At 45.9% G+C, this 21,882-nt stretch overlaps 1 protein-coding gene across 1 annotated transcript; it reads left to right on the top strand.

Annotated features, from left to right (window-relative positions):
* The first annotated feature begins 3,700 nt into the window (after positions 1-3,700).
* Positions 3,701-20,200, top strand: LOC144146576 (uncharacterized). Its single transcript, XM_077678519.1, has 5 exons — positions 3,701-3,755; positions 7,254-7,354; positions 13,316-13,378; positions 13,455-13,529; positions 19,817-20,200. The coding sequence occupies exons 1-5, from the start codon at positions 3,701-3,703 to the stop codon at positions 19,898-19,900; spliced, it is 378 nt and encodes a 125-aa protein (XP_077534645.1). The 3' UTR covers positions 19,901-20,200.
* The last annotated feature ends 1,682 nt before the right edge of the window (positions 20,201-21,882 follow it).

Raw genomic sequence — 21,882 nt, forward strand, 5'->3', positions numbered from 1 at the left:
GTGTTCTCTGCTGCAGATATTGGTATCGCAGAACGTACGATACGCTTCGTCCCAGCAAACGTTTCCTGTGGTGTGCACGCACTACACCAAATATGTCCACCAATCATGTTTTGTTCGATACACCCCTTTCTTAACGCGCGTAAAGGCGAGAAGCGATTCAAGAATTTCGGGAAATAATTGGGCTAGGCCGTCCCCCCCGTCCTTCCTGAGTTTTCCCTGGTGCAAGATGCTTCATCACTTCGTTTCTTCAGAGTAGCAACGAAGCGTTGAAGCAGCTTGCATCAGGGAAATATATATATATAGTATATATATATATATATATATATATATATATATATATATATATATATATATATATATATATATATATATATTAATAATCCCCTGAAAAATTTTTCTGCACATCGTTGTCTGAACGTTTTCTTGCAGGCATTCTTTCGATTTGCCTGACCAAAATGAAGGCCGGCCACCTTAAATTACAGTGAGGACTGCCTGCCAGGAGAAAGCCTGTAGTTTTGATCAGCCGGCGGTACTGCAGCAGTTGCCGCCATGGGCGAAGTTTGTCAGACTCCCTGAATGTTCTGCTCAGGTTCAGTTGCTGCCGCCTCTGCATCCCCTGGCCGACAAAATCACTCCGGCTTTCTGCGACAGGTCCCAATTCCATGAAAGGACGCGTTTGAATTCTGATTACCATCGCTGCACCGTACATACCGGTGGCTGGGATTGGCGGCAATGGTGAAAGATCATTAGGTAGGCGGCCGACTTTTATTTGGACGGATCGCCAAAGAATGCTGCGGGGTGATCGAAGGCTTCCACTCGTCACCGGAAGCGAAAGAACAAATACAAACATTCAGTAGATATAGCTCACCGGCATACTGCCACATCTGAAGCAATGGCAAATTGTCACTAAACACTCTGCGTATTCCTTTCTTTCAGTTGCAATACCTTGGCTTGGACGTGCAAAACCTTAGCCATTTATTTGAGTCCGCGCTAGAAATACTCCACATTGTCCTGTAATTGGGCTGAAAAATACAAAATGTTGCAAACGCACCCCATCCCCAGTCCCCGCGCTGTGTAGTCATACGAACAGGACTCGGGTGTAAAGTAGCGCCATATTTGCTTGCATCGGAGGCAATATTTCATTACCACTTTTATTATTCACAGATCTACACATTTAGTTTTGTGTCTGTAACTACCTAACACAAAAAAGACGTAGTTCCAACAACTACCTTAAACAAGAACATGCGGAGGCCAATAACCCTCGGATATTGTTCAAAAGGTGTCGTTGCAGATCTACTTTTGCCTGATTTTCTTAATGACTCGCGCATATGTGCCTTCTCGTGTATTTTTTTCTTGCCTAAATCTTAAAACACTATTGATTTTAACTACTTTTGTTGCTCATGCCGTTCCTCTTATGAGGTTCTTAGTTTCGACAGAAAAGGCACATTCTGCCATAGAACTGGTATTGAATTTTTTGCAATAAATATAAACCAGTTATTGTATTTCGAAGCTTCAGGTTTAAGATGTACTATGAACATTCGGTATTCGATATTTTCTTTTATTAGGCATTCTCCGTAAGCCACAGATGCTTGTGTTGAACAGAACAACGGCAGATATTTAGTCGGGATATAAAAGCGTATAGACTGTGTCAACAAAGGGTATTTGATATAAAAAGGTTTATTTATTTATAATTTTATTTAATTATAATGTATGAATTAATTAATTTATTTATTTAATTATTTTTTTATTTTTTATTTATGTTTTTATTTATTTATGTATTTATTTATTTATTTATTTTATTATTTATTTATTTATTTATCCTCTTTTACCTATGTTGCGATATACGTATTTATATGTATTTACGCTAAGCAGCCTAAACCTGGAATAACAATGGACTGTTTCGAGCAACGAAAGGAGAATAATAGTTTTCTGTCGAGGAACCTATTCATTAGTTTTAATATGGCTACTCTTTCGCTTAAAATTTCGTGCATGTGGTGTTGCTAATTCAGGATCATCAGGTTGGATTGCTGCCACGTTTTCCTGTCAACCTCGTATTTTTTTGGTAAATAAGTCCGTCACGTCGACGCACACACACACACACACACACACACACACACACACACACACACACGCACGCGCACGCGCACAGACACACACACGCACGCACGCATGCACGCACGCACCCGCACCCGCACACGCACACGCACACAAACCATGTGCATACCTTACCCGCTGGCTTAGAAGCGTGCCTTCGTTCACAATCTCATTTCCTTAGAGCGATACGTATTTTTTCTGCTTGATCCACCGGTACATGCTTTGAAACTTCAGAGGTGCACCTGTCGTAGGTCCAAGGAGTCCCATGGATCGATTGCAGAGGTCAATATTTTTGTTATTCGTACATTGCCCATTGTCGTTTGTGTGTATCGTCGCCGTCGTTTCACCGAACAGAATAGTGGTGTACGCGGACGGACAAACTACTACCCCCTCCTTAATCTGCCGGTTGTCATAATGCGATCGGGGAAAACGCGGCAGGTCTTTGTCATGATAGAAGAGAAGGGCGGTCATTCCAAGCCCGAGGAGAACAGGAGGAATGGCGTTAGCATTAAAAGCGATGGCTACCATCGGCTTTTGTAATTTGTGAAGACACTGCACGCATCTATTCAATTGTCCTCACGTTAGTGGCTCATGCTTGAAATTCTATTGTTGCTTTTGAAAAAAAGGAGCTGTGGTAGTTCGCATACGGACGAGGCAGCCCAGGGAGACGAGGCTAGCGATGGCAGCCTAATAACCTACAGAAAAATGATCTGCTTACCGCTTGAAGTCTAGTGCTCGGCGGTAAAGGGGGAGTCCGCTTCGCAGAATAATAAATTATTGAAAAACAGATTACTACAACTGTTATTCTCGTTGTGAATTCATGACGTCCTTCATAAATTTTTTCATTAAGAAACTGTTTTCCCATTGCCTTCGGGCTAATCTAGCTTTTCCTTGGTGAATCTCAGTAAGAGCGAAAGCTGCCACCAAACAACACCAAAAGCATGCATTGGGGGTACGCCATTCTTTTTAACAACAAACACGTTATACCGGTCAATCTGTGTCAGTTCTTCCGGAACAAAGACCATGCCATATTAGTTCTAGGCATCGCTCACGACAAGTTCTAACCCCACTTTCCCGCTTGTTGTACATAAAGCATCAATCATTCTTCTGTATGTTTCTGTTACTGCGCTTTCCTCTTTTACACAGAAGACTTATATTAAAAGTAGGGTAGGTTGCTTTAACAAACGCACTTTGCAGTTAATTTAGCATTTTGTAGGCCTGTTGTCAAGGCGTGCACAGACTGGACAACTCTTTCGGAAACGGGAGCGGCTGTCACTCATAAAAACCGAAAAAGCGAAAACAAAAGCGCAGTGAGACACGGGCTTGACGGAGTTAGAATATTGGCCGAGATTCACGAGCGTGATCGATTAACGTAGGAAATGGATTCAGTTTCAGTAAAGCTTCATTCGGCTGCCCACTCTTGGTACACCTGCAGGAACGGACCTTTAAAGTAGGAACATTTCACTGAATTTGTGTTTTCCGAAACTCACAGACATATGAGCTTTACTAGAGCCCTAGAATCAACCGAATCGTTTGAACTGTATATTATAAGAGCTACCTTTTCTTGATGGCGTTAGTTTTTACGGTCATCTTTCTTGTGCTGATTATGTCACCGTTGGTCTGCTGTGTTCAGCAGATGCGGTGGTGCGGGTCACCACTGAGTGAGTACTTTGAAGTTTGAGTTTTTGTACATCTTAAAAATGAAAGCTCGTTTCGTGCAGCTGACGGCGTGTTTGGAAGATGGATTTACTAATAACGCGTTTCCGCAGAAACACCTTTATTTCAACAATTATAGACCACGTCGAGCGATTGCTTGTAACATGCAGCTAACGTGTTGGTTGAATAGTAAAGAGTTCACTGAGGCTGAAGAGCATAAAGCATTCGCGATAATCCCAGACTCTCAGAGCATTCGGGAAGAGAACAAGTCACCGTATGGGCCTGCGGCCGCTTGGTGGAATTTCAGCATAAAGGATGGATCGCTGGAGGCAGTGCGGGGAATGTTGAGGCGTCGGGCATTCCCAATATTTACGTAAATGTTAGGGTAGCGTCTGCAAACTAGGAAGCGGAATGAACCTCTGAGCTTATGGATCTAGTGGTTTGTAATGCCGCAACGGAGTAACAGCATCCGCGCTTGGCCTAGGTTTTCTATTTCAAGGCGTCAGTCATATGACTTGATTACAGGAATTACTACAGACATGTTTAATGTAATGTTCTCTATTTGGTCATTGCGGGGAGCATATTGCAGTGCCTATATCGTAAAGGCATGCCCGGTATAAGAGCCCAGTAGTAAACGGTGTGGTCAGAGAGCGGAGATGCGCTAAAGAGAAATTATTGTCCAAATATAATTAAGCCTTGTTCGCCATCGTGAGCCTGCGATATTGTGCTTCATGGTGAGCTTCCGTCGTATCATCTATTGTGTCGTGCGTACTAGTTCGTGCGATCGGGCCTGTGGAAGCACATTTCGGCACAGCGAGGCATGAGTGCGGGTAAGTTCGCAGTGCTACAATCATGTTACCGCGCTGTGTTGCCTTTGCGTCGTATATACATTAGACGCGCATATTCCTTAAATGTACCGCAGCATCTGTGGCATACCAAAATTCGTGGTCCTGTAGGCATTTGCCGACTTCATCGGTTAATTTATGTGATTCACTTGGTGAATTTGTTTCAGCGTGCTATTGCACCTTGCGTTGCTGCGGTTCTATTTATGGCACGTACGATCAAGTATTCATATCCTAATTTACTTGGTAGATGGCTGCCGCCAATCTCAAGCGGGACCAGCGAACGCTCTTTTGCTCTTGTGTATCGGCTTTCCCCAACCAGACATACTCAGCTCTTGACAGAACTCAATCTGCACGAGTTCAAGATATGTATTCGCTTTAACCGCGTAGCTGTTGCAGGTTGGCATTGTAGTTTTTTTTTTCGTCCGCAGACCAAGAAGTGCCACCCCGTACTCCCTTCCTCCCTTCGGCTCATCCCCTTCCTTCGGCCAACTGCGCTGTCTCGCTATTGGCTCCCCGTCAATGTGAGTGCCTCTTAAAGGAGCCATGAAGACAAAACCAACGCATGTGTTCTTCGAAAGATTTTGCGTTTTATAGTGCTCCCAGCGCTTGTCAAAAAACAAGGGATGCTTTATTCACTGAGAAATTTATTATTTTAGGTTAAAATTTTGATTTTACTGCTAAAGCGTGCGTTTTCATGGTCTGCAATTACATCACAGGGTCTTGTTTACCATTAGTGAACCTATACGGCGCCACCACACCACGGCAAGACGTTTTCTGCATTTGGCTTGTTTGTGAACGGACTATTGGTACCTGGCTTGTTTTGTTAATAGAGGCAATCGCTTCGTAAAACATAGTGCTCGCTCGACAAATACGGTCACGTAAAACATCTCTGCTTGCGTCAATCGGCCAGTGTCGTAAGAAACAACCCCAAAGTCCCGCAGTCCTGTGCAGCTAAACCAAGCATAGTGCGCGCATTCCCAACAGCAGCATACGCATCGGTACTTCTATGTTTACGTTTGCTTTCGTATCTTACACTGTTTGTCCCACCATTCTTAGGGCTTTAAAAAAATGTGCCCTAAATTTAAGCGCAAATAGCTCGTTCGGCATGCTTACAAGCTTTGCCTAATTTGCGTTTGCTTTTGCCGCCAATCGCAGAGCTGTTTGGTAAGACATCATAGGTTCTGTTTCGGGAAATGAGCTAGTGGGTCGCATGGCCATTCCCTGTTTTCTAGTTATGTAGCTTATTTGAGCGAAGTTGGCGTTAAAAGTGGTGTCAGTACGATTATAACGAGGCAATTTTTTAAATGAACCAAAGTTGTGTTTTCTCTGCATGGCTCCTTTAACGGTGTCGTTATACATCGCCTAGCGTCATAAGTATGGGTATAGAGTGGCCCATTGAGCAGATGCTGAAATGGCCACGACGACGGCAAGAAGAGGCCAGCAATAACGACCGGGCTACTAACATCAAGCGTAAACGCGATGCTCGTCGGTACACCGGATACCGCGAGGCGAAAACTGCAAGACGTTTGCGTGGCTACATTCCCGCTGAACGCTTTCCCGCCGAGGCAGCACGGTTGAGCGGATGGTTGTCGCCAACCAATGCAGCGTCGCTTCTGATGTGGGAAATCGTTGATGGTTTTAGGGACCTCGCTTCCGCGTGCGTAACAATCAACAGCGGGAGTACGTCATCATGTTCTTATGGTAGTCCGGTGTAACAACGGGTGGACTAGTTGCTCGTTTGAGGTGTAGTAGCATACAAACAGTTCCGCTGGCCATCCGCCCTCACGGAGTGGTATGGCACTGAATTTTGTGTGTGCAATCCCTGGTGGAGAGGGTAACCCTCGTTGCCGGGCTTACCTTTTACGCCCTAGTGGCTGATGGCTTACGCGTATATGGTGCAAGGGCGGTAAGGTATGTTGTCAAATTTGATTGAACGTTTTTCCTTAATAAGGCTAAAAAGAGTTGGTGCGAGTATTGACACTTGTGGCGTACAAGTAGATATAGGATGATGGTTGCCTGTCGTCCCGTTTCTTCTGATAGTAAATCTCTAAAGCAGTGTTCAATGCAGTTGGTGATGCCACACCCCGCTGGCGTCGGCCGTAGATGCCAGTTATTTCACAGTTAATGACCTTGTCATCCTACTGTTTAGATAAACCGTATTGTGCGAAGCCGCAGGTTACTTTGCATTTCAAAGCCATGCCATTCAATCACTTCGCAACTTTTTGTGCGCTGGCATGCTTTCTGAATCTGCCTACACTAGGGAGTCGATGATTTTTTATTTGAGGTTCCATTACCATCACAGTACGTTTAGCATCTTTTGCACAAGATTTTCACCACCTAATATCACGGATATAAGCCAAAAATATCAGCACGTGTTAGGCGCCATTTTGGAAGCACAGATAATTTTTTTGTTTTGTGAGTACCATTGCGATGACGCGTTTCATATTCGATATTCAATAGAACTACCACAACCCAATATGAGCTGCGATAGTGTAACGCAGTGCGACTCGAATTATTGTATGGCGTTGAATGAGCAAATTCGTTCTGTATTCTGCCGTTATAGGCACAATACCAGTCCACAGCGCCTTGATTTAGTGACCCAAAGAGCCATGCCTAGACTTTTGTCGCATGGTTTTAACAATGTCTTTGACGTTGCAGACCCGCGGGACCGGGCGAAAGCGCTCACGGTAACCACCGAGATGATGTTCAAGTGCAAGTCCGATATTATAAGGCTGAACGTGAGGCCGTCCATTATTCACGTGAGCGTTTGTTTCAAACTATCATTAATTCAAAATGATCTTCTTTCGTCAGGTGGGGCTTTCGTGTGCGTATTTTGAGTTTTCGAGTAGATGACGGCTACTATAGTGGAAAGAAGAAGACAGAACTTAGATATTCGGTTTTGATGTCGTGACAAAAAAAAACACACCAGCAGTGAAATATGTCGCAATACAAGACTATACATGTGGATAGAAACTAACGCTGTTTAAAGAGTGCGCATATTTTCCACACCAGTACGATGGGCGGGGGAGTTGCATGACAGTATTATATACAAACAATTTGCGCATAAGGCTGCCATCACACAAATTGGAACACCCACCGCAGAGCGCTGTGTGGCCGGCATTTCTCGTCTCTTCATCAGAAAATTTGCTTTATGAATCTTGTAGAATGCATGTCGGTGTTCCCCAGCAGGTTTTTGTTTTGAATTGATATGTTCGTGCAACAACCTATACAGAAGGTAGACTCCGCGCAGTTGGTTTACACGTTAGGAAGTTCATGACTAAGGAACATCTTTAGGGGTTGCCGAGAGGAATACAGCTTCGCGTATTCCTTTTTACAAAAACAGCATCCAATAGAACATTTACATCAAGTAAACGGCGTGGGAGCACACAGTAATTCGGTGGTGGGCCTAATAAATCAAGTCGTACCAACGAATCGACAAGGTGAAATTTAGTGCCGCTATAGAATAAATTGCCCGAAGTATCTTGGAATAATTTGTGTAACTTAAAACCTTGAGCAATATCTTAAAGCAAAGCAAAAGCCATATTGCGAATATTAGTATCTGCACAATGAGTTGTACAAGGACCCGCTTGAACATGTAAAGGCGTGCGAACCGCAAACATTTGCATTCATTGACAAGCAGTATCCCCAAGTTTGAATGTACAGCATAGTCAAAAAAGATTTTTGCATTTGTTGAACCGAGCACACAATTCCACCACCCAGCAGGGCAGCAGGATGCTGACAGTCTAGGAACGAATACTGAACATTGTGCTTGCTTACCATGTCTGCCTAATCTGAGTCCTCCATTCGATTTCAAGAAAGAATAGTAAGAGCGCCACGAAAACGAGGTGGTCGGCTAACACTGCAGTGTTAGCCGACTGTTACACGCCTCGAACGTTGTTAGGTAGTTTGGTTCTATGACGTGCATCGCGGCCGTTTCTAACATCGAAAGGCTTTGAAGCAGCGAACTTTCCAAGTGTAATCTTTGCCAGACAAAGGTGTTATTGCTTGACACACAGTAGTTTGTCAAGGTAATTGTGAAATCCATTTCTTGTAGCTAGACAAACTCGTATTCTTCAGAAAGTGCCCTGAAGAGCTTTAAAATGAATCACCCTTGGGCACGGTAATGAATTTCTTCAGAAATCCTGCTAGAAATTTGATGTAGGTACATTTTTAATGTCTTTGTGTATTTACTTTAAAGCGAATATAAAATACCTAAAATAAATCCCCTCAGATGTATTCCTACACATGAGATTTTAAACGCCCTCGCCTCTTTTATCGCCTTCGTTAGCCTTGACTGGACCATGAGCCACTTTATCTAAAAATGGAATAATACTGTTATTACTTTTATCAAACAGAAATACATTATCAAGTTCCCAGTTCAAGTTTTCGCTGAAAGAGAAGCAGGCAATGCGTGCGAGGGCGTGAACAAACGAGGAGAACTTACGTGTGATCCTGAACACTGACTCATCGAAAAATTGACCACATCTTTCCGCGGGGGGGAACCATGGGGTGATGCAATGCATCTGGGCGGTGCTTGTTACGGTTGCGCCGACCATCGCGGTAGCAGACCTGTTAGTCTCCATTCAAATCATCGGTGGGCATCGGATGTCATCGGAGCGGCGGCGGTGGAGCGACTGAGCGGAGCGGCGCAGTTATCGCGTTTATATGTACCGCGCGTTAACGGTGAGGGGTAGGAGAGAGAGTAGCGCATGCGCATGTGTTAACCGAGCGCTAACGCGCGCTGACGCACAGCTGGCATGGCGAGGGGAGCGAGCGCTAACGCAAGATGGCGCTGCGGTGAGAGCGGCGTTACCGCGCAGCTGGCGTGGCGAGGAGCAAGGGGGAGAGGCGTGCGGACTACGGATGGATGGAGGGACAAGGCGAGTCAAAGAGATGCGTCGCATCTAAAAGAAAAATTTTGCGATAACAATGCGCCGAAAGTTAAGATGTCCCAAATGGTGTTAACATCGTCTGACTACTACCGGTGTCGGGCCTAATGCATATGATAAGGCACTCTTAGAAATGCAGCTTGGTCACCAAATCTTCCCAAAAGCATATTGGACACTCAGTCGGCGCTTAATGATTTGATCAAATCAGGACGAACTGAGTGAATAAAGGCAGAACAGCTAAGAGGTAGAGGAGCTTCGATTTACGCCCCGTTACATTTATGAGCAGCTAAAATTATATAGACACACAGAGAATAGTCAACCTGCATCAGATTGCTAAGCAAAAGCTCCGTTCACGAGCCAGGAGTAAAAAAGCTTACGAATAGAAAGGTGTATCTCACTACGGTGGACAGTCACATTACAGCGAGGAGTGCATTACGGGTGAGCGTCGTAACACGGCGGATAGTCTCACTACGGCGAAAAGTGCGCTACGGCTGAACATTGTAACGCGGCGGAAGGGGGACGGTTTCAGCCGTCCAGCCATTCAAATTATCTGCAGCTAGTTTCTTTCTGCATTGTCGCAGCTGAGCATTACGTGCAAGTGCTGCATATCTATGTTGATGTGTCTTTCCCGGATTTTCATTGTTTTCGGGCTCTTGTTTTATTTTTTGCTTGTTTTGCGAGTCTATTTTTTGCGACGAAAGGTGTTGGTACAGCTAAATGTGCGTTACGGCTGATAGTCGCAGTACTAATCACCAAGAGCCCACCGGAAAAGTAAAAGAACCAAGAACAGCAAAGCCCACCTCTAAAAGAAACCCGAAACACGAGCGACACGGAAGAGTGCCAGCGGGGGCGGAGGCAGACAGGGCCTTTCCCTTACCTCGATTGCCCGCCGCGGCGGCAGCTAGTTTTTGATGGAGGCAAAATGCAAAAGGCCTCTGTGTTTGAGATTTTGGCACACGTTAGAGATCCCCAGGTGGCCAAAATATTTTGCGCCTTCCACTGCGGCGCGCCACACCGGGTGCGTAGCGTCGGCACGTTAAACCTCGTAATCAATCTCTCAAGCTTGCTCAAGCTTGGGGCAATGCTCACCCTCACCAGTGAAGCTGTTGTGGGTGAGCATTGCCCCACACATAGGTAAGCTTCGGTGTCATTGTTTACTTGCATAGTTTCGGCGTTAGTAATCGTCATATGCATCGGAGAGGTCATCGTCTTCTTCGCGGCGAGTAATGGATGCAAAGTCATCCTCGGCATTGTAGACTTCCTCCAGCTCTTAGTCATCGACTCAAGGCAGCGGTGACGCAATCTACAAGTCGTCTCAGTAACAAGTTGCACACTTGTAGCCATGCCCAATTATCCGTAATGAACTCTCGAGGGTGCGGGGGCCTCGGGGAGCCCTCCCAAGCAAGGTAGCTCTTCAACTTTAGCATTAGCACTGGAGCTTTTTTACAGGTGCGTTAACGCTTGACGACAGCGCTGATTTGTTGTTGTTTTTTGCTGAAGCCACTGCGTGAGAAGGAGGCTGGGCGGTCGCCACGAGGCACGCGCTACTCCCTTCTTCTAGCCTTGCTAAAAAAGATAACCCATATAAAAACAAGGAATGGTAAAATTTTAAATTCCTATCTTGAACAACGTTGTGAACATTACTTCCAGATTCTGTCTTGGCTTTTGAAAGCAGCCAAACGCTGCTACTGCGACCATGAATGTAATACGTGTGGCATGTGGTAACAAATTTTAAAAATGGATACTATTTGATGAATTTCTGACTATTCCTACCCAGCATAAGTCCACTATATCAATGGCTTAAGGCGACTCGTTTTTAACCGACCTTAAGATATTGCCAATGCTTTTAGCAATCATTTTTAGACTTTTTGCACACAACGTCCCTGGCGCCCATTTTCTAGTACACTTTTGCACCGGCGTCAATCTTTTTTTTGTGAATCCTACTTTTTGTGAAGGAATTGAGCCTTTTATTGAAGGCTACCGGGTCTAGCATAGAAGGTATTCATAGATTCAACATGATACTTTTAAATCGATTTATGGCACGTATTCTTTGTTACTTATTCAGTCGGATTTTTAAAAACGCCATATTTCTACAGGCATTGGAAGTGGCAAACATTATTCCTGTATTAAAAAACGTTCACGAGGGGTTTGCGGATAATTATCGCCCCAAAACTATTCTTTTCTTCACAGATAAGGTTTTTTTTTGAAACAAACTAATTGAGGTCCGTCTCTCCCGCCATCATAAAAATTCCGCTTGCTCCCCCTTTCTCAGTTTGGTTTTTGTGCTGTCCTATCTACTAACATTAAGACTGCGTGCCTCACAGAAAAAAAAATGAATATTTCATTGACCGCGGTGACGTTGCTGCTGCCGTTTTCAAAGATTTCTCGACAGCAGTCGACACCAGTGACCATGACGTTCTTTTCATTAAGCTTGAGCGTTGTGGGATAACAGGTCCTGCCCAAACTTTGATACGAATCCGTCTACTAAGCAGGCAACAAATAGCTTTAATTTCTACAGCAACATCACCCCCTGTGACAGTTAATATAGGAGTTCCACAAGGCTCGGTATTGAGTCCATTGCTCATTTTAATTTTAACAAATGATCTTCCTTTCTGTTTTACTTTATCAAAGCTAATTTCAATATATAAAAATTGTAGCTCTTGCCAATATGTATTTAACTCAAAAAAGTTGTGTAATCCAGTTGCAAGTGAATTTATTGGGGTGATATTTTTTTACAACCAAACGCGTTTTATGGAGCTAATGCGAATCAGAAAGCACGTTTGTGTCACTAAAACCAGGCGAAAAAGCACATTTAAAAATTTCCAGCTCTATGGAATCCAGCGGCCACCTCCTGGAGCGCGCATTACTCGAGGCAACTGCGCTTCCAAGGCTCAAGCTGATTAATTAAACGTGAACCTACACGTTGTGTCCTTAAACTTAAAAACCGACAACGATCAGTACACCCATGCAGTATGACGTACTGTAGCTTTGAGTGTGGTTGGCATATCGTCAGCTTTAACGTTGGTGCAACTAATCGTTGAAGTCGAGTGGGGCCATAACAGCCAACCGGTGTATTTGGAATGGCCACTGACAAGGGCACGTGCCGGCATAGGCTCGAAGCCGTTTCACCATAGCCGTTTCAGCCACAGCCGTTCGCTGTGACGTCAACTTAATTGTCGCATACCCACTGAAAATAATTCTCCAACGACAATGACAGCTGCCCTGAGCAGCTCCCGGCCGTTTCAATAGTTTCTGTTTAGGTGTGTTTACAGCCATAATTCTCGCATACCGACCCAGTCAAATTGGTACCCGGGGATGATAGGCGATCTATTAGTTCTTGTTTTTTTTTCCAGCTCACTCACTCAAAAGGGAAATCCGCCGCTTTTATTTACAAAATATTTCTTTCCTATTCCTACCTCATAAGGAATGCTTGTGAGTCTTGGGACGTTTTTTAGGCGTAACGTGGTGTGTGACCTTCAAGTCTAGCCACTTCAAAAACAGGAAGTAGGTGAATTTGAAGTTTGGTTAAGAATGACGTCTTAAAAAGAGATAACAACGTTATATTGCGTATGTGTTAACAAGAAAGTGTATAAAACAAGGTAAGCTCACACGGTTGTATGTCACATTTTACGTGCAAGGTGCTGCTCTAATGCTCGTTTTGCACGAAACTGACTAGAGCAAATATCAACTCAAATTGTCGCGTACCAATGACTTCCTCCCACAGTCTTTTTTTGTAAACAAGTGTTCCGCTGTGCGCTGCAAATACTCATATTTGCTCATGCGTATCCTGTAATCTATAAACGGTTCACATGTGGCTTTCTTTCTTTCAAGGAAGCTGACCGACTGTGCGTGTCGTGGCGAGTGTGCTACGCCGTCGGCGAAGAATTTAATAACGTGAGTAAATTTACGCGTTCTGTCTGGAAAAGTTTAGAGTGTCTTGGTAACAATTTTTTCTTCTTGTTGTAACCAGACATCTCGTAGTTTCCAAGAATCTGTGGTAGACTGCATGCGCAAGATGGCGAATGCTTGGATCACCTTGTATCCGGTAAGGCACATTGCCGTATTGATGTCGTTTTCCACGAACACATCTTCTTGCATAATATGAGAATTTCTGTTATGAGAAACCACACCTGTATTTGTAATGAATGGTAAAATTATGACACGCTCGGGTGTTTCTGACGAAGGATTTTTATCTGCGTAAATTAATGTGCGTGTATTTAGGCAGGAAAAAAAACAGACGGATAAGGTGACGCAAAATCTTCGGACTATGGAGTATAAATAGGCACGTATTAGCAATACATATTCTGCAGATTTGTCTTCCGCGCATTTGTTACTACGTGCCCTTGAAGGTCAGTTTTCGTCGCAGATAATCAGCAAGATTTCTCCCCCCCAAACTACCTTTCCATTCCCACAAGCAGTAACTACACGGATAAAACATTGTTTTCGGAAACGCGGCACAGGATTGATTGCATCGTTTAATGCACCGAAGCAACGCAGGCGATGAGGCGCGCCGTAGTGGAGGGCTCCAGATTAATTTTGACCACCTGGGGATCTTTAAAGGAGCCATGAAGAGAACACACAAGTTTGGTTCATTCGAAATATTGCCTCGTTAGAACCATACTGACACCACTTTGAGCACAAACTTCGCTCAAATAAGCTAAAGGGAATGACCATGCGACCCACCAGCTCATTTCCCGCAACAGAACCTATGATGTCACACGAGAATGCTCTGCGATTGGCGGAGGCCGGCAAAAGCAAACGCAAGTTAGGCAGGGCTTACCAGTTTGCATAGTGAGCTATATGCCCGTTGAACATACTGCACATTCCTTTTATGACACTAATAACGGTGGAGTAAACGGTTGAAGTTCCGAATAAAAACGCAAGAGTGTATGCCAATGCGAACAAAACTACCGCCAGCCGAACTCGACATCTCACCGTCGCCACCGTCGCGCAGACGGATGTTCGGGTTCGAGGCTCTTCGGGGCCAACAAACCGTTCCAGCACGCACAGCCGCGACCTTGCTTGGTATCTTAATCTCTTGACAGGAGGCTGGCCATAATATCGCCAACCAGCAAAGGTAAAAATAGAAACGAGGGCAGTAAGGAACAGGAAGCAGCGACGAGATAGTGACAGTCGTCGCAGAAGTTTCGGAATGGTGTTGGCTTGCTGCTGTTAGGAGCTCGTTTCCAGTTTGCAACCACTGAAAACTTCAGTTTGTTTGAGTACTTTACAATGAAATTTCGTTGCTGCGTTTTGAAATGCCCATGTAGTACGGGCAAAGCGTCGAGGGAGTGCGACATCACCGCCGGTGAGATCTCCTTTCATGTGCTGCACAACGACGAACCTCGGCGAAGCAAGTGGCTACGTTTTGTGAACTTTGCAAACAGAGGAGAAAGAGAGCTAAAGGAAGTACTAGTGTGCTCGCTTCATTTCCGAGGAAGTGATTACGGCAGGGACCCTTACGTTAGCTCACTCCTGGGACATGCTGGCGCTCCTAGCCGACTTGGCCAAATCGCCGTCAAAGCGCTCTGACCTTGGGGGAAAAAAACCGTACACACTGCGCATTGACGCTCGTATCTTTCTGGACGGAGCAGAGAGCTCGCGCGAACGGCTTTCTATACACGACACCGGCCGACTGGCATAAGCGATACTGCTACTGAAATTGAACTATTATTAACCGTAATAAAAATACGGCACATACGTCCAGTCTGTGTTCGTCCGTCGCGACGGGGCTGACGAGGCAGCGGTGCCGACGGCTGGGCGTTCGTCTGTTGTGGCTATCGCGGAATGGTCGCTTTCCGGTCCATCCGCGTATCCCACAACTCCGGCCGCTCGTGCACTTATAAGCATTGAGCGTTCAAGTGTTGTGAGGTTGTTAAATGCAAGCCGAACTTCTCGGCGAGAGTTTTGCTCTCCGGATCAGGTGATTCCATGACTAGGGCTGCGGGTGCACTAGGTTTTACTAGTATTTTTAAAATGGCCGCCGTCTCGGTTTCGGCACGAGTTCCGGTTCCTGTTTGATTCCCCCGTGTGGGTGCTATATGGAGTCGACATACTAAGTATCTGTTTCATGGACCCGCTCGTATGACGCCATTGTTCACGTCACGAAATGTGCAATTTAGCGGGATATTTAAAATTTTGGCTTAAATTGCCTTATTTCTCAGCGAATAAAGCATCATTTGCTACCGGGAAAGTGCTTAGGGTACTATAAAACACCTAATCTTTCGAATAAAACAAACTTTGGTTTTCTCTTCATGGCTCCTTTAACGTGCGCCGAAATCTCGTACACACGGGCGTTCGAGCTTTTCGCCCCCATCAGAGAAGCGGCCGCCGCGACCGGGAATCGAACCCGCGACCTCGTGCTCAGCAGCCCAATGCCTTAGCCACTGAGCCAGCGCGGCGAGTCGCGGGACAGGATCACCATGGCTTTATAAATGTTGAAAACTGTGCAGGGACAGCAGAAAGAAGACACAAAAACATCACATAGACCGGCACCGATGTCCCTGATATTCTTTATATTCCGTTCTATTGGTGCAGTTCGCCAATGATACGGTTATATAGAGAGTAAGCAACTCTACTGGCCCAATGTCATGTGATTTTTCCTGCACTACGCAAGCTCTGGTGTACAAGGACAGCCAGCTGAAACACCGCTGTCCACCACGTTTGTCTCGCTTACAAGCGGAAGCAATTGAGGTGCGCAAGCACATCAGCGGCCGCTGCTGTGGTTTCGTGGGGGCGATGGGAACGGCGAGGGACTCAGCGTTGTAACGGAGCTAGTAAGGCAGAAACAAAATGGAGGATGAAAGTGTGGCGAAAGTGTGAGGGGGAGGGCAATATGCGAAGTCCGAAAAAGAAGCTTGTTCTGGAGGCTGGCGAAGGTGTGAGGGAAAGTGCGACACGCGCAGCTATGGTGTCATTGTCACCTTTTGTGGCACATCTCCACCAGCTCAGAAGAATGGACACGGAAGAATCGTTGGCACATTTACCACAGCACACATTTATTATGCACAACTCCAACCCCTAAGCAAAATAAACAACAAAGCAAGCAAAGAACTCAACCAAAGAGATTCCTAAATACTAAACTTTAACAAAAACCCAAACCAAAAGTCACTACAATGAAGTTCGTTAATAAAGCAACCCGCTCTAGTTCCAGTCTATACAACGTCCATGTTAACAATCCTAACAACAACCGTCATTTAATACCAAGTCCCTAGCGGACGAGCCTACCGCTATCTCCGGCGCTGACGTGTCGTACCCGTAGCGTGGCCGTGACACGCTGGTACTCGTAGTTGTCCGCTGCGGCGGTGCCGGTGGTGGTGGTGGTACCGGCGTAGTTGTGGGTGGTAGTCGCACGGTGGACCACTCTTCAGCTACACGTTGTGGTAGCCCTCGTAGCAGGAAGCAACCCCTGGCCTCGGGGCCGTCGCCATGGTAGCCGGTAGCATCGGGAAGCTCCGGGAACGTCGCCGCGTGGGGACCACCAAGGCGTTAGTTGACGGTGCGTGCTCGCTGTACGCAGGCGCCCGACCGTCGCCGCTGGGCCCACCAAAGCACAGGTTGGTGGTACGACGCGGAAGTAGAAGCCGATGCCACGTCGGTCCACTCCGGCCCAGGCTGACGTGGCTCTGGTCGATGGCGTGGCCTCGTACCCCCGGCTTGTTCCTCGGACTCGTGCCGCCTGACCTTCCTGCTGTGGCGTTCTTCTGATCTCTCTCTCTCCCGGCCTGTGCCCCGAGATTAAATAGCCTTTGTCCGGTTGTCGCGGCCCTCTTGCATTCGCTGTGCACGTGTCCGCCGCACGGGTCACTTGGTTATTTCTCCACGTGCCTCCATCACGTCACCTCGTCATTCGTTTACCCTCTTTGCGGGAAATTTGCATTCTGTTTCATCGTCTTCGTCTTCGTCGGCCTCTGGCTCCGCTATAACACGTGATCTTTATTCCCAAGGGGGGATTGCCCCTTAATCATGACAGCCATCTCTCCCACTGCCTTCACCGCCAGACGCTACTTTTCCGCCCGTGGCTCATTCGAACCACGTTACATTTTCGCGGGGGGTTCAAACACGATTTGCAAGGAAGCCCTCGCCGGCGGCGGTGACGAGCTGCGAGATAACGGCACCGTCCCGCGCGCCACCGTGAGTTTGCTGATAACGCGATGCTTTCCTGAGAAGCAACCGACATGAACCGTGACCGAGAATACTGCCGTCCGCGCTGCGCACATATTTCTCATTAGAGAGTATCGTAATTGTCAGAGCATTTTCTGTCATGTAGAAAGATTTGACCATTAAACCAAGTCCAGTTTTTATTTTAAAGAACCCGTAGCCTGCTGTGAACGGTCTGTGTAGCTGCCGTGCCTCAGTTACTGAGTGAGTCAGCCGCCACGGCAGAAACGTATAGCGCATTACGGAAACCTACCTCCCACACACCTTTCAGTTACTCCGCAGGAGCTCACATGTGGTGGCTCTTAGAAACACACACTTTCGCACACCGCGCTCTCCTTCTGCACACCCACCCACACGATTCGGCTCCCCTCACTGGCCGTTACTTGGCGCGCTGGACACACTCTTCCACTCCCTATGTTCTTCCCCTCCTTTCCCCTCCCCATATCGCTGGCAGCTGGCTATGGGGAGCTCTAAAATCGCAACCCAAAAAACCGGCATGACCAGAACCTTGCACGTTCCAAGGGCCCCGCCACCGCTTTACGTTGAACCCAATGTTAACTAAGGTTGCACTGCTACTACTACAGTTCTTGAATCTTGCTCTGCGCCCCGATGAGAACGCAATCACACATAATTCAAAAAACACGCTGCGTTCCTTGTGTTTCAACCATTACGCTGTTTTTAAGTGACAAATGCTGTTTCACTTACTACTCCGGCTGTGCCCAATTAAAACGGCGGATTCCTCCTTATATTGTCGCGAGCTTACAAGGGCCGCCAAGACCAAACACAACATTGTTGAAGTTGAAAAGGCTAGCTTATCCTTATTCAGTAAGGCAGATTGCACCTTTAAAAAACTTTTTTTTTCAAAAAAAACGCAATAAAAATAAATGGCTAGAACTTTGTGCTACACTGAGGAAATATGGTAAGCCCTAACACGATAGAGCCCACTATTGAAACACGTTCGTCGCTGTGTGAAGTGGACGTTAGCACTGAAGTGATACGATCAACCAACACTGAAGCTCCACTAAACACGGTGAGAGGGAAAAAGACTCCCAGCCTGAACCCCTGCAGTCATGCTTCGTGGCGTGGCTTTGGTAGAAGGCCACTAATCGGATAAATAAAATTCAGTGACATCATACAAACGTCACCTCAAAGTGGTTCGGCAGCCGCCCCTGCCTAATCTGCTATCCGCAACATGTAGATTATTTTTGAAGAGTCAGGCTGGTGATAACGCCCTAACTTCCGTACAAGAGGACAGTGATCATGGTCTAAAACACAGCAGAGAGAACCGGCTTTAGTTCAGAACCCATGTTGAAAATTCATTTCGCATTTATTTCACGTTGTGAACGCACCAAATTCATGTGGTTTGTTCATAAGACAGTACCAGGTCTGTCGGTAAAGTATTCACATGGTCACTAGCTAAAGTAACCTCGGTATACTATAGAAATCAGACACACAGCAGCGTGTAGAAAAGACGTCCCGTAGGACGTGGCCAGTAAGCCGTGTGTCAGCTGAATTATGTTGGAATGGGAATTTGTGTTTCCATAAAATTAGACGGCACATACAGGGACATGTGTCAGAGCTCATTCTTCTTTGGCAGTTTTCGCTGGGGGGGGGGGGGGGACAAAGCGTCAAGCAGAGACAAAGTATCGCATGACCGCCTGCGTACTGCGTATGAACGCAGCAGTGCCTCAGCAGGTTACAACGGCATTTATTCGGATATAATGGGTTCAACACGTCGTAGCAATTATGCTTCATTTATTATGGACTAGGGCAGGGGATCTAGTCCTGAATACTTGAATACTTCAATGGGAACAATATTCATTTCATCAGTATCTCTTAAGCACGCAACCTATCATCGATGATATCACTTTAGGGTCACTCTTCCTCATCGTAGAATCCCTCTTCTTACCTGGAAATTGCACGTGTTTGAATAAGAGACTGTTGGAAAAATCACTACTACTCTTTGCAAGCGGGTAAGATCTAAAAACAAGACAATGAGCGTCTCATACATTGTTTTACTGCCAACTCTTTTTAGGCTTCCAAGAAGATACATAACATCGATGTTGACGACATCACGAATGCGTACAGGGTACGTAACACCCATTTTATCCATAGCCTTCTCGAAACATTTAGGCTTGTAGACTTTGAGCTATTGCCACTTTCCTATTTCAGCGGTGCGCCCAGCCAATGCTGCCAACAGACGTCCGCTACATCCTTGAAGGGGTCAAGTGGATTAAAGACTTCATCTCTGGATAGTAGATGTAAACTGTGTTCCCCACACAGACCAGGCTTACTGATCTTATTGCGATGTTGCTGCCCAAAATTTTCTTGTGGTACGGCTTTAACATGCAACACAATAATACACGGGCTTCGCTTTTTTCCAAAGGTTTACACAGAATAGTTCTTTTTCGCTTCTGAAAGTTATACAGCAACCGCCACGAGTACAGAAGACGTGCACGGAAACTTTATTGTAAGAATGAGATAAGAATATGTTTAGGTTGAATAAGGATTCACGGAAACAGCATAAAGTGGCTACTGGGGATCGTTGGTTGAATGTGATCAGGGGAAAGACAGCGCAGCTGGCACACGGACAAAAAAAGTTTCTTCTCAGACTGGACACAAGAGCGGTCGTGTGTTTCCAGTTTTCTTATCATTCCGTGTGCCAGCAGCGCGGTCTTTTCCCTGATCACGGAAACTGACCCTAAAGAAAGCAGATATGTGTATTCCGAGGGCAATTGTCAGTTAATGATCTGAACCCACAAAAAAAAAAACGCCGCGTATCGGCTCCTGCCGTTGCAAATGTCGACGAAAGACGATAGCCGGCTGGCGCCCCTGCCAAGTAAATGCCTCTTTTTTCTATCCGCTCGCATCTCATGCGGTTCCCCTCCCGTCTCGTTCCTACCAAGACAACATGCTAGAGGTTTGCTCAAGTCAACTTAAATTTACCGCGTTCCACTGCTCCAACTAGGGTGGCTCGATGCCAGCGCTGCCGTACGGCGGAGACGCGCGTGAATCGAGGCACTCTACTACAACGTTTATGGAACCACGGTGTACTACTCCACAAGCGTTTCAAGCGGAACGTGGAACCTATCTTGTTGAACCTTTCGTTGCTGTTTCCGCTTGATGTCTTAAATGCCGTAATGAGCTTTACTAGCGAGGGCAACAGTAGGCAACGGTTTTCTGCACTTGATATACTATTTCACTTTCAACCGCAAAAACCAAGCATTCATAATATCTTAATAAACGAACACTGCTAATATCACTTATGTGTTGATTCTGTTCTTTATATTTGCGTAATATCATGTTGTTCTTCAACAATGCTGACAAGCACGAACATTGACACCGTAATTAGACCTTCTGATTTGGCTGTGGCTCTATAAGACTATTTCGCAGCTTCTGTTTCACTTTGGCCGGGTGGCTGAATCGAGTCACAGAGAGACAGACAGACATGCAGAAAGACCAAAATTGCTGCGTTGACGTACCCAAAGTTGCTGAATTTAAAGACTCTGGTCTTTAAATTCAGCATACAGGGGAGCGCGTCGTAGCGGCCATCCACTGCTTTTACGTCCTGGTCCTACAATCAAGCGCCATTTGCTTATATTTGATAAAAATCAAGCTCGATAAAATAAGGTGAAGTTTCATTGCAGAGGCCTTCATCTTACATTGTACATCACGAGGTTGTTCCATAGAGCTTTATACAATAATACCCAGATACGAGTCTAGCGCTAGTGTCAAAGCGAGTACGAAGAAAATACCTACTTTTCGTAGAAATGATGGGTAGAAGTGGAATCGGATTGCATGTACTCGAAACCGCCAACATTGTAACATGTTGAGAAAAAAATATAGAGATAACGATGTTGACTTTATCTCCAGGTGGTCAACATTAATTTGGAGGCCTCTACTACAGCGCGCCTCATCTCGTGTGTAGTGTCGGCGCGTGAAACCTTATAATGAATCAATCAAGATTGGGGAAGAGCGACGTGTTAGGCTCGGAAAACGTCGGAGGCGGGACCACAACCGTAGGCAAAGGCAGGCTTCGGACGATTAGTATAATACAGCTAAATCAAATGTGAACCATGTGAAACAAAAAATTAACCAGACTAAGCCAAGCTTTCCCTTTTGCATATCCAGGGTTAGCTGAGCTCAGCCACAGCCATTTTTTATTAGTCGTTTTTTTATTAGTGCACAGCGGATTGGTGGCCGCTGCTGTGGTTTGGCGACGGCGATGGCGACGGCGT

The sequence above is a fragment of the Haemaphysalis longicornis genome, unplaced genomic scaffold, assembly GCF_048455015.1.
Source record: "Haemaphysalis longicornis isolate Haplotype H1 unplaced genomic scaffold, Haemaphysalis longicornis Haplotype H1 scaffold_7, whole genome shotgun sequence".
NCBI lineage: Eukaryota > Metazoa > Arthropoda > Arachnida > Ixodida > Ixodidae > Haemaphysalis > Haemaphysalis longicornis.